At 46.7% G+C, this 14572-nt stretch overlaps 1 protein-coding gene across 2 annotated transcripts in view; it reads left to right on the top strand.

Annotated features, from left to right (window-relative positions):
- The window catches only part of LOC144170270 (multiple C2 and transmembrane domain-containing protein 1-like), a 251515-nt gene that overhangs the window by 212797 nt on the left and 24146 nt on the right, over window positions 1-14572 (top strand). For both annotated transcript variants that reach the window (XM_077699955.1, XM_077699956.1), the window contains exon 8: window positions 11254-11384. In XM_077699955.1, the coding sequence (XP_077556081.1) occupies window positions 11254-11384 (131 nt within the window). The remainder of the gene's footprint in view (window positions 1-11253; window positions 11385-14572) is intronic.

Below are 14572 nucleotides of genomic sequence, written 5' to 3'. Positions count from 1 at the left end.
TAATTCGCGGGAATCTCGTCGGATGTTTTTGCATTAAATATATGATCAGTGCATGTTTTTTTTTTTCAAGCAGAATGCGGGTCCCCTGCAAAGAGAGAGAGTGAGAGAGAGGAGGGGGAGAGAGAGGGAGAGAGATACCTGCGGGTAAAACAACGTGCTTGCCCGTTAACAGCCCCATGGTCCCGAAATGTCATTGGCGAGACTCGCTAATTTCTCTGCACCGTTTCAGCAACGGGTCGTGCGCGGCAGCATTGCTTCCTCGGCACTTATTAATGCCTGGGAACTAGACATGTGGATTCAATGATGAGGTTTCGACACCGAGTGCGATCATTTGCCCTAAAGCATTCGGTGTATTGCAGTAGATAGCTGTACTCAGCTTCGAAGCAAAATTTTGATAGTGAAACCGCTACGGGCGCTCGTCTCCCCACTTTTTGGCATAGCTGCGGGTATTTTGTAGTCTTTATTCCCGGTGTCCATGGACCCATCTGTGTAAATACTAGCGCCTGTTGATTGCACATTACACGTGACAGTCGATTATGTCTTTCGTTGATGTGTGTGGCTAGTGTTGTGGGTCTTTGTTGGTAACGGCTTCGAGTGGGTAACTACTACTTGGACTGTGGGCCTTCGTGAAGGAGGCTTACCTCGTCAATAGAACTTAAGCTTTATCGACCCTGAACCCCTTCCCCTATTTCCCCCAACAGGCCAGAGTGTCATCCCTTCTATAATAAATTTATTCATTCATTCGTTCATTCATTCATTCTCAGTGTATTTCTCTTTCTATTGGCGTTTTAAAAATGCCTGTCATTTCTTTCTTAATCTTATATTGTCATTCTATAGCCAAGTATCACAATTCTGAGCTTTGTAAAAGAGCATTTTTTTTTCTTTTGATAAAGCATGGTTGTTATACCTATATAACCTGCGTGTACTGGGAAACCGTGACTGGTACGCAATTCAAAATGAGACAAATAACTCGGCTTCATATATAGGCTCCGAGTGCAAAACCTTCGCGGAAACTTGCTCCGGTGCCGTGCACGCAAGCGGCCGCTCAGGGAGGTTTACAGCATGAGAACAGAGCGCTATGAAATGGGGCGGCAGACGCGAAGGTGGGAGACATTGAAAACAATGCGTCACGAAAAGGACAGGGTCTCGGGAATCCGCGGTAAAAAAGGGGCAGGGAAAAAGGAAAGGCGCGAAAGGAAACTAAAACCGCCGCAGCGACAGATGGCGGCGTTCACACACAAGGAACAGCGCACCGCACGGGGTTATATTGCCGGAGCGCGCCGAAGCTCCGTGTATAGCACTTCCTCGGGCCCTAGCTGTGAGAAAATAGAGGGTCGCCTGTTGATTTGTTGACGAAAGGCGAAAGTTTAACGAAAGTTTATACTGTCCGGCATGTCCCGCGGTGTTTTGGCGTGAAAACATCCCCGCGTCTATTCCAGCGAAAAATTCCTCACCGTGCTTCTATTGCTCGCTGTTATTGAAAGTTAGACCTCCTTTCGTAAAAAAACAAAAAAAAAAAACAATTGAGGGACACAGACCACTGTCTTATAAAAAAGGGGGGGGGGGGGAAGAAAAATAGTGTGCCGAGTGAAAATATAGGTTAAAAACGCCCGAAACGTTGGAGAGAACACTTTTAGGATTGAAGCACCTTAGGGGCTCGGGCTGTCGGCGTCTGGTGTCGCCTCATGCAGTCACGGTACTAAAACACCTGCACACTCGTTTTCCAGCGCCTCGTGGTAGAACGTTTCATCTTCATGGGAGAAACGTGTACTAAAAGAACACACTGAGACACTCGTTTTCCAACGCCTCGCGCTACTTCTTAGCATGCTAAGATGCTTAGCATGCCAGCTTGTCCCGTCGTTTTCTTTTAACTGTGTCCTGTGTTTACCGCTGGTTTTTCATCCATTCAAACGTGTTCCATCTAGCCCAGTCCATCGCCTTGGTACTTAGCATGCTGGTGTGTGTGACACGAAGACAACTTACGGCCGGTCTGTCTCTCATTTAATTCCTTAAATCCGGTTCAACGCACGAGAGAGCGCCACCGCCTCAGCAAGCGCGCGATTGCTCCTCTCACCGGCGCTTCTCCGGCGCCCAATCAGCGCGCGCCATGTGACAAGAGAGACTTACAACCTTTGAATACACTTATGCACTGCATGCTTCGCCCCTTCCCAGGTTTCACGTTAGTGCAGATGGCCTGGGATTTTTTTTTAACCATGCATTTTCGTAGCCTGCGTTGGTAACGCCATCTGTGTTTCCAAGTTCTTGACCACGCGAAATGTTTTAATTCGTTCTTTGCCGAGTATGCCACACGATAAACCGAGTAAAACGCCCTGCATCTGCAGAAAAATGCTTAATTGCCGCAGTTAGCACATTTCGTCGTTGTAATAGTGTGAATAAATGGAAATGATCTAAGGGAACTAAAAAATAGAAAAACCAAAAGGAATGAAACATAGCTAACGTGCACCCCCTCAAAAAGCGATGACAAAAATAAAAATGAAGCCCCGAAAGCAAAAAAAGCAAATCGAAATGCGAATAAAGAACGTGAAAACGGACCAACTGTGTAACGCCGTGCACTTGCACAAAAAATGCATAATTGGCGAAGTCAACGCATTTAATTATTATAATAGTGTAAATTGAGATAAATGGTCAAAGGAAAAATTGCTTCAAGTGAATAGAAGCGGCGTAAGAATGCTTACGCAATCGTAGACAGTTCCCAGAATTTCCGCACATTTCTTTTTAAATTGAAGGCTTTCTTAGTGGGACCGACGGCGTCCTGTAAATTTAAAATTAATGCATTTCCCCATAGATCGGTTGGTCTAGGGAAAAGCTCTGATAAGACCTGTGGACACGCGACGCGTGTGTGAAACCGGCCTTCCGCTGTGTCAAAACGGTTACTTGAATATCGCACAAAAGGAACGGTTCTAGATAAGACAGTGCACTCATCGATCATGAACAAGGAGTACAATCATCCACGGGTTTAGCTGGAGCACCAGGTTCGATTTTAGCGTGTCATATTTCGAGAATTATGAAGAAACACTGTTCAAACGAACGTGTAGGTCTTCAGGTAGCCCTTAAACTTGAGAGCAATCGAGAAGACGAGAAGTACAGTCCTTGTCAAAATTTTGTGGGCCACGGCGACCGTGGCCGGAGCAGGCGGGCGGCCGAGCAGGGGCGCTGCGCTTGCTGCTGTCGGCTGGTTGCGCGGCTCAAAGAGAGTGAGGGGAATTTTCGCGCTTCCTTTCGTACTATCGCTGGCGCGATAAGTGCACCGGGGCCGGTTTCTCAGAGTAGGGGCAGGGGAGTGAAACTTCCTATACCTTGCATGGGACGCGATATTCGATCGAAGCGCCGGACAAACCCCTGGTGTTTGGGGGCGGTACTAAAAACATGGCGGCGTGTTGCAGACATGCACTAGGAAACGCCATCTTGATGAGGACTGAAAAGCCGAGCGGGGTGGGGGCAAATTAGCGCCAAATTCAATTGGGACGCACATGGAAGGTAAATTGAGCGAGTGGAAGATATTCAGATGGCCAGCGCACGACCTTTTTCCTGTTGCGCAACCCGCCACATTATCGAAAGGGCAATTGTTTTGTTCTGATTGATGAAGTTTTACGCGTCCACTTCTTTTTGCACCACTTATTCTAAGTACGACGTTGTTTTGGTTTGTTAGTACACACAATCTAGACAAGGATAAAGAGTACAGGTATTTTCATTTTTATTGCTAAATGTACCATTCATACAGTAAAAACACAACTTTGATATTTTACACTTTTAGTCGCAAACAAAAGTGTATGCACATGGCCGCATGCTAATTAGGTATCCAGCCAGTGCATATCTGTTCAGTGCCTTGTCTGTCCAAGGTCCTCGTAGTCTCTGGTGGTGAAACGGGCAGGACACAGCCGGTAGCTGCTTTAGATCTGTCGAGGTGGTAAATGAACCAGGTTCTGCCTTCTCGCACACTGGAGCCAAACGCGAGATCTGGAACATCAAGCACGTGTGTATATTTGGGTTAGCATGAATACTAGCTTTACTGCTGCTTTCAACTAGCATCTGTATTCGGAATAAACGTTATCTGATATATTAGGAATCTTTCTTTCTTAAATTGATTTTGGCTACAAAGACGACTTGTGACCAATCGTAAACGCAAATTTTAAATTAAATACAGCCTTTATTATTCAGAGACGCAGATACGTTTTTCTATTTGTGCGCTGATAATGTTCGGTGGCAACGCCCACCTTTCCTCCTAATCCAAAATACACTTCTGCAGACAAAAGCAGCCATCCCACACCAGAATCGCTAAGCAATTATTCATGCATATATATACTTTGGCGCCCTATGTATTCATCAGGTATTTCTCGGGGGCTGCAATTTAACCGGCTATAAAAACGTTATTTCAAAACTTCTAATAAATTCCTAGCAAAGGTGAAGCCTGCACTGTCTAATTATTTATCGGCTTATAGCTGTAACTGCGTTCTTGTGAATACATCGATCGTTCTTGTGCTAAAGCTGAAACTGCAAGCATGGAACTGAAGGTTAAATTATAAATTATAAGTGGCGGAATTATAGTTATGATTGTATTATAAACATATAAAGTAATTGCTTACTTTGTATAGTTATTGCTACAAATTTATTCTGCTATGTGCCGTTGATTCACGTGACGACAAAATGCAGAACACACAGAACACACAATCGAAACGCAATAAAATAATTGATGTAGTCACTACTTAGTTAACCTAGTGCTAACAACACGATATGAACCTGCGGACCAACCCTTTGAGCCATAAGTGTATGGGAGATGCCTTCCTCGAGCTGTGGACATAAACAGGCTGATAATAATAACGATAACAATAATATTGGTAATAATTATAATAATCACAATAATATTAATAATAATAACAGCAACGCGTGCTACGAAAACAAACTAAACGCAGGCAATCAAAAGATAATAAGAATAGTGCAGATAAGCTCACACTGTTCCATTAGTTATTGTATATGTTGCCTCATATACACTTTGCTGCATACCGCGCATTCACTTGCGCTAAAATGCAAAACACACGATCTAAACGCATTAAATCAATAACGCACGTATAAACAAACGTGTGTAGCTAATGCTGTGATTGGATTAATTACCAGATGCTCGGCCGCGCATTTCATGCTTCAGACAAGAGTCAAAGGAGACAATCAGAATGTAATAAATAGATAGTGCAGGTGCATGCTCACTTAAATTATACAGCTACTGCTGCAACCGCATCCTGCTATCTCGTGCAAGCGTAGAAAAGCAAAACAAGCAGCATGCAGACCGTACCTTTCGTCCGCCGGGATCCAAAAGAAGTTTATGCCGGCCTGGCGCGAAGAATTTTGACACCACTCAGTACAGCACGATCTGTGATGACGGCGCGAATCCATTCATGCGTCTGTTTCGATGAAACAGACTTTACGGTGGTAAAAACGGCCCTCGGAACACCGTGGATCGTAGCATACCTATGGGCGCGACAAGAAACGCCCCTTTTCAGCGGTGCGAAGCCGAAAGGCGCGGTTCCTGTTTTCCACTGCTGGTGGCGCTCGTATTTCGGAATCTCGAACTGCAACTTTTAAGTTTACTTGCATATTAAAAACTTCATAATTAATCATTAACCTAGTATTAAATATAGGATGCAACAACAACGTTCATTTATGCTCGCATGTAGTACAGCCCCCAGACGTTAGGATCGCTGCAGTCACGGGACAGAAAAACGGCGGAGTTTCATCCCCCTGGTAGGGGCACTCCGCATCAGCTCAGGCACTTTGCGCAGCACTTGTTGCGCCGGACGCACTACAAAAGCAAGAGCAAAAGTTCCCCTCGCTCTCTTTAGCCGCGCAACCAGCCGACAGCGGCAAGCGCAGCGCCCCTGCTCGGTCGCGCGCCTGCTCCGGCCACGGTCGCCGTGGCCCACAAAATTTTGACAAGGACTGTACGTAAAGCGTTACTCCAGCTAAGGTGGTGGACGTCTGTTCAAAAGTGTACCTTTATCTCATAAGCCACGTATCGGTGTACATTTCGATCGTTCGTATAGATGCACCCCATTCTCGCACACTACAATGTGCGAGAAATCGTCGTGTGGGTCCGTCCTTCGTTCGCGATTCGGGTCTTTGAAGGTTTGGCGATCCATTGGACGCACTTTTAGCGAAGTTTTTGACGAACTCCTGATGTTAGAAAGCTTTCGCGCTTCTCTTAACTTTCTTGAGAAAGGGATGGTAAATATTTTGCTTGATGGGGCGCGCGGCGCGAAATTTTCTTGACGCGTGCATGCGCGGACGCCTTTGCGGGCTGGGCGACGACAACGCGTATATTAACTCAGCCCATTCCGATTACACGGGGAAAGCGTATATAAGCATCTCGAAGAAAAAACATCGCGGCTACAAGGAACGAGAGGAGCGGAAACGAAGACGAGGCAAATGCGCTTCTCACGCTTCTTTCTTCATCTATCGTGTCCTAGTGGCGCTGTATTTCCTTCGAGGTTCATGTACGCCAGCTAACCCGGCTTGAAATTCTGCAATTGCGTGCAAATCGCCCATGCCTGCTTTCTCGCGTAGTTGATGGGCGTGCTTGCCCGCCTAGACCTCTCATTCGACGTTGGATCTCTCAATCGGCTGATCACCCGCCCGATCGCTTACTTGCTTGCTTATTCGGTAACTGAAGCTACAGTCGTCTCCCTCCGTCGCCCGTTTTGGGATGCGGGACAGACGCCACTTATTTAAACGCAGAGCACGTGTCACGAGGCCCTAGCTGGAAATGAGCACCTAAGCGAACACATGAGCCTTACAAAAATGAGTTGCCCTTCGTGCGCTCGGGCAAGGCTTTGTAGGTCGTTCTGCATATCATAATGGCCCTGCGAGTCTCCGCCCAACCCGGATTAGTTTCAACCTCCGCCTCCGTGATCGCTGAATGTGTTAAAGATGATGAGAGCGTTGACTAGCCAGCGGTGGAGATTAGCGAGAGGCGAGTAGAGCGCTGGTGAAAAGGAAAAAAGCGGGGAAGGGGCGGTGATTGAGTCGTCACGACCGTAGTTTGTTTCGGTACTATTTAGTTAAAAGAGAGAAGGACACACCTTGTTAAAGGGGCCATGCAGACAAAATACAAGTTTGTTTTATTCGAAAGGTTTCGTGCTCTACAGTGCCCCCAGCGCTTGTCCGGCAGAAAACGATGCCGTATTCACTGAGAAATTAATCATTTAAGGTTAAAATTTTGATTTTCCCGCCAAATTGTGTATTTTGGTGACGTCTGCCATGAAGTCATAAGAGCGGGTATTCAAATGACTTTCAGTGCGTCATTGGGCTGTGCACCCTTGCTTACCGTCAGTCGTCCCAGATGGCGCTACCATACGGAGCCGCGGACCGTTGTCCGCCGTTGCTTTGTTTTTGACCGTGTTTGCACCTGCCTTGTTTTTGTTAAGGTAGAAAGTGTGCGTTTCGTGAAACATGGGTTATGCTCGACAAGCAGGGTCGCGTCATACAACGTCGCTTACGCCAATCGGTCAGTCGCGTAAAACAACTCCAGAGCGGCGGCCTGCTGTGCAGCTAAAACTAACATAGTGCGCCCAGTACCTACAGCGGTACGCATCGGCACTCCAATGTATACGTGTACTTTCGTAACTTTCATTGTTTACCCCACCATTTTTACTGCTGTAAAGTGAATGTGCATTAAGCTCAAATGGCCTGTTCGGCAAGCTTATAAGCCCTGACTAATTTGCGTTTGTTCTGTCGCCTTCCGCCATTCGCAGAGCTGGCTGGTATGACGTCATAGGTTCTGTTGCGGGAAATGAGCTAGTGGGTCGCATGGCCATTCCCTTTTTTTCCTAATTATATATAGCTTATTTAAGCGAAGTGTGCGTTAATAGTGGTGTCAGTATTCTTCTAACGAGGCAATCTTTCGAATGAACCAAACTTTTTTTTTGTCTGCATGGCCCCTCTGAGGATGCAGGAAAAATGTAACGGGAGCAGCTAATGAACTCATGTAGGTGAGGTGGCATTTGGCTCGCTCCATCCTGATGCGCAAAGAAGAAAAGGAAAGGAGAAGTAGGCGTCTTTAATGTAACCACCGCCACCATCATCAGCATTGTAACCCGAGAACCGACCAAATCGGTGGGGAGAGGGAGATCCCGCCTTCAGATCAGTCCAACCCCCAACATTACATGCGGTTGCATTGTAACAAATCAAAATAATTACAATAAGAGAGCGCACCGCAACGTTGTGTGAGTTTTCATTCGCGGTACCACCCACTGGTTTTGTTTGGGATTCGGCTGTTTGGGATTCGTTCCCTCGAGGCGCTCTTGCGCTCCATTGTCCGCGGTGATGTTCTTCTCTTTCGAACTGCATTCTCTGCGGTGAAAAGACGAGCGGGAACAGTGAAAAGAAAGCACAGCAAACGCTCTGCGGTCTTTATGTGCGCAGCCGAAGAAGTTTAGCTCGTCGGTCGGCTGTTACAAGTCGCTGCTAACACAATGGGGGGCCGGGATTTCTTTTGCCATGCTGTCTGTATTTTGCACCGTTGTTTTCGCTATAGTACAGCGTCCACCGATAAACGGCCTTGGCTTTCTAAGGGAAAGAAAGTCAGATAAATCTTAACATGGGCAGCATATATCGACGGGCCCTGGCAATTTTAATGCGTAGCATTATTTGCCGAGTACCACCACAGCCAGGACCGTGTATCGCCCAGCATTTCCACAATAATGCAGATATCGCGGAAGTTGCACCTGTAATCGCTATAATGGCGCAAATGGCGGTAACTGGTCGCACGAAATTTTGAAAAATAAAAAATAAGAAAAAATATTAAAAAAATTACGAGAAATGGCGAAACGTGTAACGCCCTGCATTTCTACAATAATGCAGAATTCGCGAAAGCCCCACTTCTACTCGTTATAATAGCGTAAATGGAGATAATTGGTCGGACAGGATTTAGAAAAGTCAAAAGATTTGGCTGGAAAAAAACTAATTCTCAAGACAGGCGGCATAAGAATGCTACGTATTAGTAGATAATTCTCTGAATTTCTGCAGATTTTTTTTTTCCGTACCGTTCTTGCAAAGCAGAATCCGGGGGATATGCATCGATGGGAAGCCCACGAATTGCTAACATCGGTAACTGTTGTTTTACAGCGAACACGGTAAAATGCTGCACATCCCGTTTTTCCCTCGTGCTGAATCTATAACCGTGCGCAGTACCTTCAAGTTGGTTACGTTATTAGTACCCGTTATTAGGTACATCAGAAATCTTTCTTTCATCAGCATTCTGTTTATGGAACCCACGTGTTAGGCACATGGTTTTGAAAACATTGGTGTTAAAATTATTTTGAAAAAAAAAAAATCAAAGGCTTGCATGTCAGCTTGCTGACAGATATGAACTGTGCAAACACCGCGCTAATTAGGCTTATGAACACAAAAATCCAGAACGAAACAGATGCTACACGCGCACGGAAACGTGTGCGTGCACGTGTATCGTCTTGCATTTTCCGGATTCTAGCAGTTCTCTAAACAGACGTATCTGGTATTCTATTTTTCATTTATTGAAAATGGTGTGCAGAGCAGACCGTAATCGTTCCAGTAGAAGGCGACGTAATTCTGTCAGTGAAAGAGTGGGGCTCTGAACACACGACCCAAATTTCGGCGTCGAACTAAGTTAAAACCCAGCGACATCGAAAGAACAAAAGAAACGCTTTAATGTTTATAAAAACTTTGTTTATCTGTTATATCGAAGGCTTCAAGTCGTTTAAGCAAGACGAGCTTGAGAAACGTTTTTGTAAAATAACATAGACAAAATTCGGGTCTCGAACCTGAAGTTTGTGTGGGGAGCTTAAAAGCTCAAACGGAAGCGTGAAGGTGGAACGGTTTTCCTTTTCTGCTTCTGTAATCTTTTCTCTGGCGACGACGTAAGTACTTGTCTCCAGTGGTCCTCAACACCATGACAAAAGCGACTCTTTAGTTGGTTGGCGGATGAAAAGAAGTGGAAACAATGCGGCATGTGAGTTGTTTTGACTCGGTGCTGTAGCGATAACGCAACACCGACTAAAGACGATTATTCGACAGTGATAAAAGCTTTGACGAGCTCTGAGCAGTGCAGACGAAAGGAGGTTATCTTCTTACTGTTTTGTCAGGGTTTTTTTTTTTTTTTTTTTGCCGTAGATTGCAAACATTGTGAACTTCTTTTCTTCCGTCTCTCCGTTTCAGAAACCTTACGTTTTCTCTGCGGCATCTTGCGTGCTATATTTTATTCTTGCGCGAGGAGGATGCAATAAATAGAGCTTTGTGATTTGGTTAGTTCGTTCTCAGTTTTATTTTTTGTATCCAGATTTAGCTATGGAATAGGCAAAGTGAAATATTTTTTGTCGTTTTTTGTTCGGGTACGGCTATTTTGGGTGAAATTTGGTAACTTTTTTTTTTCTTTTATCGTTATATTTTTTGTTCTTCCTTTTTCTCAATGATCTATACTTACTCTATTATAATGTTTAAATGTCCTAACTTCGCCAATTATCCATTTTTGTGCAGATACAAGGCGTTAAATTGCTGGTGCTTTCTGCCGAACTTTGTTTCTCTTTTTGGTTTCCACATTTTTCTTTTCGTCTTAACTGCGTGAGGTGGGGTGGATTAGGTATAACCCGCCGCGGTGGCTCAGTGGCTAGGGCGTTGCGCTGCTGAGCACGAGGTCGCGGGTTCGATTCCCGGCCGCGGCGGTCGCTTTTCTGATGGAGGCGAAAAGCAAAAACGCCCGTGTGTGCGAGATTTCGGCGCACGATAAAGATCCCCAGGTGGTCAAAATTAATCCGGAGCCCTCCACTACGGCGCGCCTCATCGCCTGCGTTGCGTCGGCGCGTTAAACCCTACAATCAATCAATCAATGGATTAGGTATACATTTCTGACTTCCCTAGTGTGTTTTATTGTTGTGTTTATTTTTGCTTTTTAATTTCTCCCGACTAGTAATGTACATCTACACTATTATAGCGAGCAAACGTATCCGCCAACTGCGCATTTCGCGGCTGAGGTACTAGACTTGCGTATTCAAATTTATGTGTTTGAACGCGCGCTTCACTTTTTCCGGCGATAAAATATTGAACAGGCATTCCTCGGACAGATTCTACCTTGAAGTAGTAACGTGCTTTTTCTTTTTTTTTTTTTTTTTTTTTGAAATCCAAACTTCGGCGGCGCCGCATATAAGTACTTTCCGAGGATAGGCAGTGTCGCGTTTTCATCGTCTGTCTCGGGACGCCCTTACGTACTCGCAGAACGCCATCAAGACGCTGAACCCGCAGTGGCTGGAGCAGTTCGACCTGCACATGTACACGGACCAGCCCAAAGTGCTCGAGATCTCCGTCTGGGACAAGGACTTCAGCGGCAAGGGAGACTTCATGGGGAGGTGCGTGTTGCTTCCGCTCTTATACCTCGCTCTTACTCTTATATCCTTATCCTGAAAGAGGGTCTACTCACAGAGTGCGAAGACAGATAAACAGGGGAGCCGACCCGGTCAGCTTGTAGCACTTTTTGCTCACTGGCCTGAAGCTACTCGGCTATTGTCGGGTGCGCCTTATCTAGACTCGTGTTTTCGCCGTCGTACGCCATTTCCCTTCTATCTTCTCGCGATAAGCTGCGAGCCGTTGTGGTTTGGCTGCTCTACATTTGAATAACGTCACTTAGTTGATGCACGGAAATTCCTTCACCGCCGTTGCTTTACACAGGCCACGATGGGCACCCTGCGCTGAAGGTTTTCGTCCGAGCAGCTTCATCAGTTAACACATGATTAGGCTGGGGGGAATATGGGTTGAAACGTCATCACCGCCGCCCTTTGTCAAGCTCTAGGAACGCCTCGCCCTAGGCACTAACAGCAACAGTTATAAACAACCGAGCCGCCTCTACTTGTACACGTTAATGTCGCGTTTTTATTTTCGGTATATACCATGATCCGAACGGTGCTAAAAATGTGGCCAGTACTTAGCCACGCAACAAAAGAAAGTGGTTTGAAGAACGAAGCTGTGTGCCCCATTTCTGGAACTTCTTTTCCCGCCTGGAACGTCTTACTCTAGATGCACTGTCACGCGTATACCTTTTGACTGTGGCGCGGCCCGCCAGACGCTAGATGATAACCGGGGGCCGAATTCTCTAAAACGACGGGGCGTCGCTTCAAAGCGACGCCCCGTCGTTTTAGAGAATTCGGCCCCCGGTCACGGTATCCGTGCGACGTAATGTTGGGCCATTATGGGCTGCTGCCTGTCCAAGAGGCATACCGGCACTCCTGTTAATGTTTGTTGGTAATACTTGGCCATGGGAGCGATCTCATTGCACTAACGACGCATATGCCTATATTCGAAGGCAAAAAAAGGCATTACAGTGACATCAGCTGTCACTGAGGGACAGCCCGAAGCTGAAAGGTATGCGAGATGAATTCCGTACCAAGGAGCTTGGTACGGAATTCCGTGCGGGAGCTTCGGATGGATTATTTAAAAAATAAAAGATTAAAGGAATTGAGAAGTGACGTTTAAAAATAAGTACTATTAACAATTAATTTTGTAGCTTTAAACGAGTTCACCTTGCTCGTTCGTATAAAAGACACCTGAGGCGTGTTTTCTTCTTTTTGTCCTACTGTAAAACAAAATACGCACTGAACACTCCTTCTCAATATCGCGAGCACTTTGTATCTGATGTGTCCGCAGCAACCTTGAAGTAGTAGTAGCAGCACAGCGGTCAGGTATGTCCCCAGGCCTCGTAGCTCTGAATTTTTGGTAGTTTAAAGGAGTACTGACACGAAATTTCAAAGCTGAGATAACTATGTAGAACGCTTCCTTTTTATCAAGACATATCTCCCAGCAAGTTTCAACAGTAACCGTTCCGTGTAACATATTTTAAATCCATTTTAATCTTCGCCGGCACGAGAAAGCCCAGAGCGGGCCGACGTGGCATCATCTACTACTTGCCCCAAACTGCCGACGTCGGGGCTCCCGTGGCATAGCCGACGCTCTGGCTGCAGTTGGCGCGCGCTGCTATGCCGCGTGTACACGTTATGGTTTCGGGACCGACGTCATGCCGCCGAGGCGCGTGGGGATGGTGAAGACATCGGCCGGTCTCGGTGCGCGCGTCCACACCGGCAGCGATGCGACAAGAATGATGACGTCACGGGCGACCTCCTGTCAGGGCGGCCGCTCGGCGTTCTAATTGTCAAAACCGAAAGTGACACGAATAAATAGCGCCGTAAATGAATGTTTACGCTGTGAACGGCCTGTCTAATGTGCCATTCTATAATTAGTGGGCTGGTAGGCACCCATAGAGGCGAAAAAAACCTAACACGAAAATTTCGTGTCAGTACTCCTTTAAAGGGGCCCTGAAAGGCATTTTGAGCACACTAAATGAACTAGCGCAATCGTTAGATTGGGTCGTCAACGTCACCTGTGCCAAGTATTACTCTTTTACGCGCAGCGGAAAGCTCACACTTTTGTTGCAAAGTTTGTCGCCCTTTTCTCACCCTTTCCTTCGTGTTTTTGGACGCCGCCATCTTCACATGTCTACATCATCGATTCCCTGATGTTCGTCACGAGGTAGAAATCCTGCTATTGGGCGGCTTTTTCACGCACTTCCGGCAAAGAGATGTATCGTCTGCTCAGCGTCGGCTCGCCGGCTGATCTGCCAGCGGAGTGCCGGAGTGCTTTGACATCTTACGACAAACGAAACAAGTGTAAACAAAGGCTTAACCGTTTGTATTGAATGCAACACGGCCATAACACGACATGGATTTTATCTTACGTGAGTACGTACCATAAAGAAAGCCCCGTGGCACTTCTTTGGTGCAATCGCAGAGAACGCCCTGAGCCGAATGCCCGGGTTTGACGCGTACATTTTATTCAACTTCAAAACAATCCAGAGATGCGTTTCGAACGAACGCACCGTCACAACATGCGTTTTCAAGTCTGAACCGCGATTGACAGACGATGGGTTGCCTCCTCCTGCCCGTCGTAAATTCGGCACTCACCTTACACCGGGTTTGCGGGGACGAACAGCAAGTCACAACTCTGGCGCGCAAGCGAGAAGGCTCTTAGCCAGGCACACTACACATACCCCATGCGAGGTTGAGTGGTACGTCGTTCGAGAAAGATAATCCAGACCATGGGAAGCACTATCCACCAGCGGAAGTACAATGTCGCATTTCATCGCGAAACGAAGGCGTCCACAACACACAGGAGGCGATGCACACACACACACACAGCTTCGGTCGCTGCATTGGCTTAGCTGCAAGCTTCGTTCGGACAATCAGCGATGCTACGACGATACAGAGCTGCGTGAGGACGACGTGCTAACCACTTCACGTATTAAAAACACAGGGGCAAAGAACTACGTTCATCGGAAGCAAAAAATCTCCTCCATTATAGTGCCTTTCAAATATACTGGCTACTGTGCCGAGGGCGGGCTCCAGGCGGACGCCGGGACACGGCCGGACTGGAGCAGCGGCGAGCGCGCACTTTCATACGGCCTGCGGAACCAAGAAGGAACCAATACAGCAGATTCTTTACAGTGGGGGCGCTTCGAACCAACCCTCTGCCCTTCCAACCCGCCTTTCTG

Source organism: Haemaphysalis longicornis, unplaced genomic scaffold (assembly GCF_048455015.1).
Source record: "Haemaphysalis longicornis isolate Haplotype H1 unplaced genomic scaffold, Haemaphysalis longicornis Haplotype H1 scaffold_2, whole genome shotgun sequence".
Lineage (NCBI taxonomy): Eukaryota > Metazoa > Arthropoda > Arachnida > Ixodida > Ixodidae > Haemaphysalis > Haemaphysalis longicornis.
Note: the sequence above shows the minus strand (reverse complement) of the source record. Positions and strands in the feature narration are given on the sequence as shown.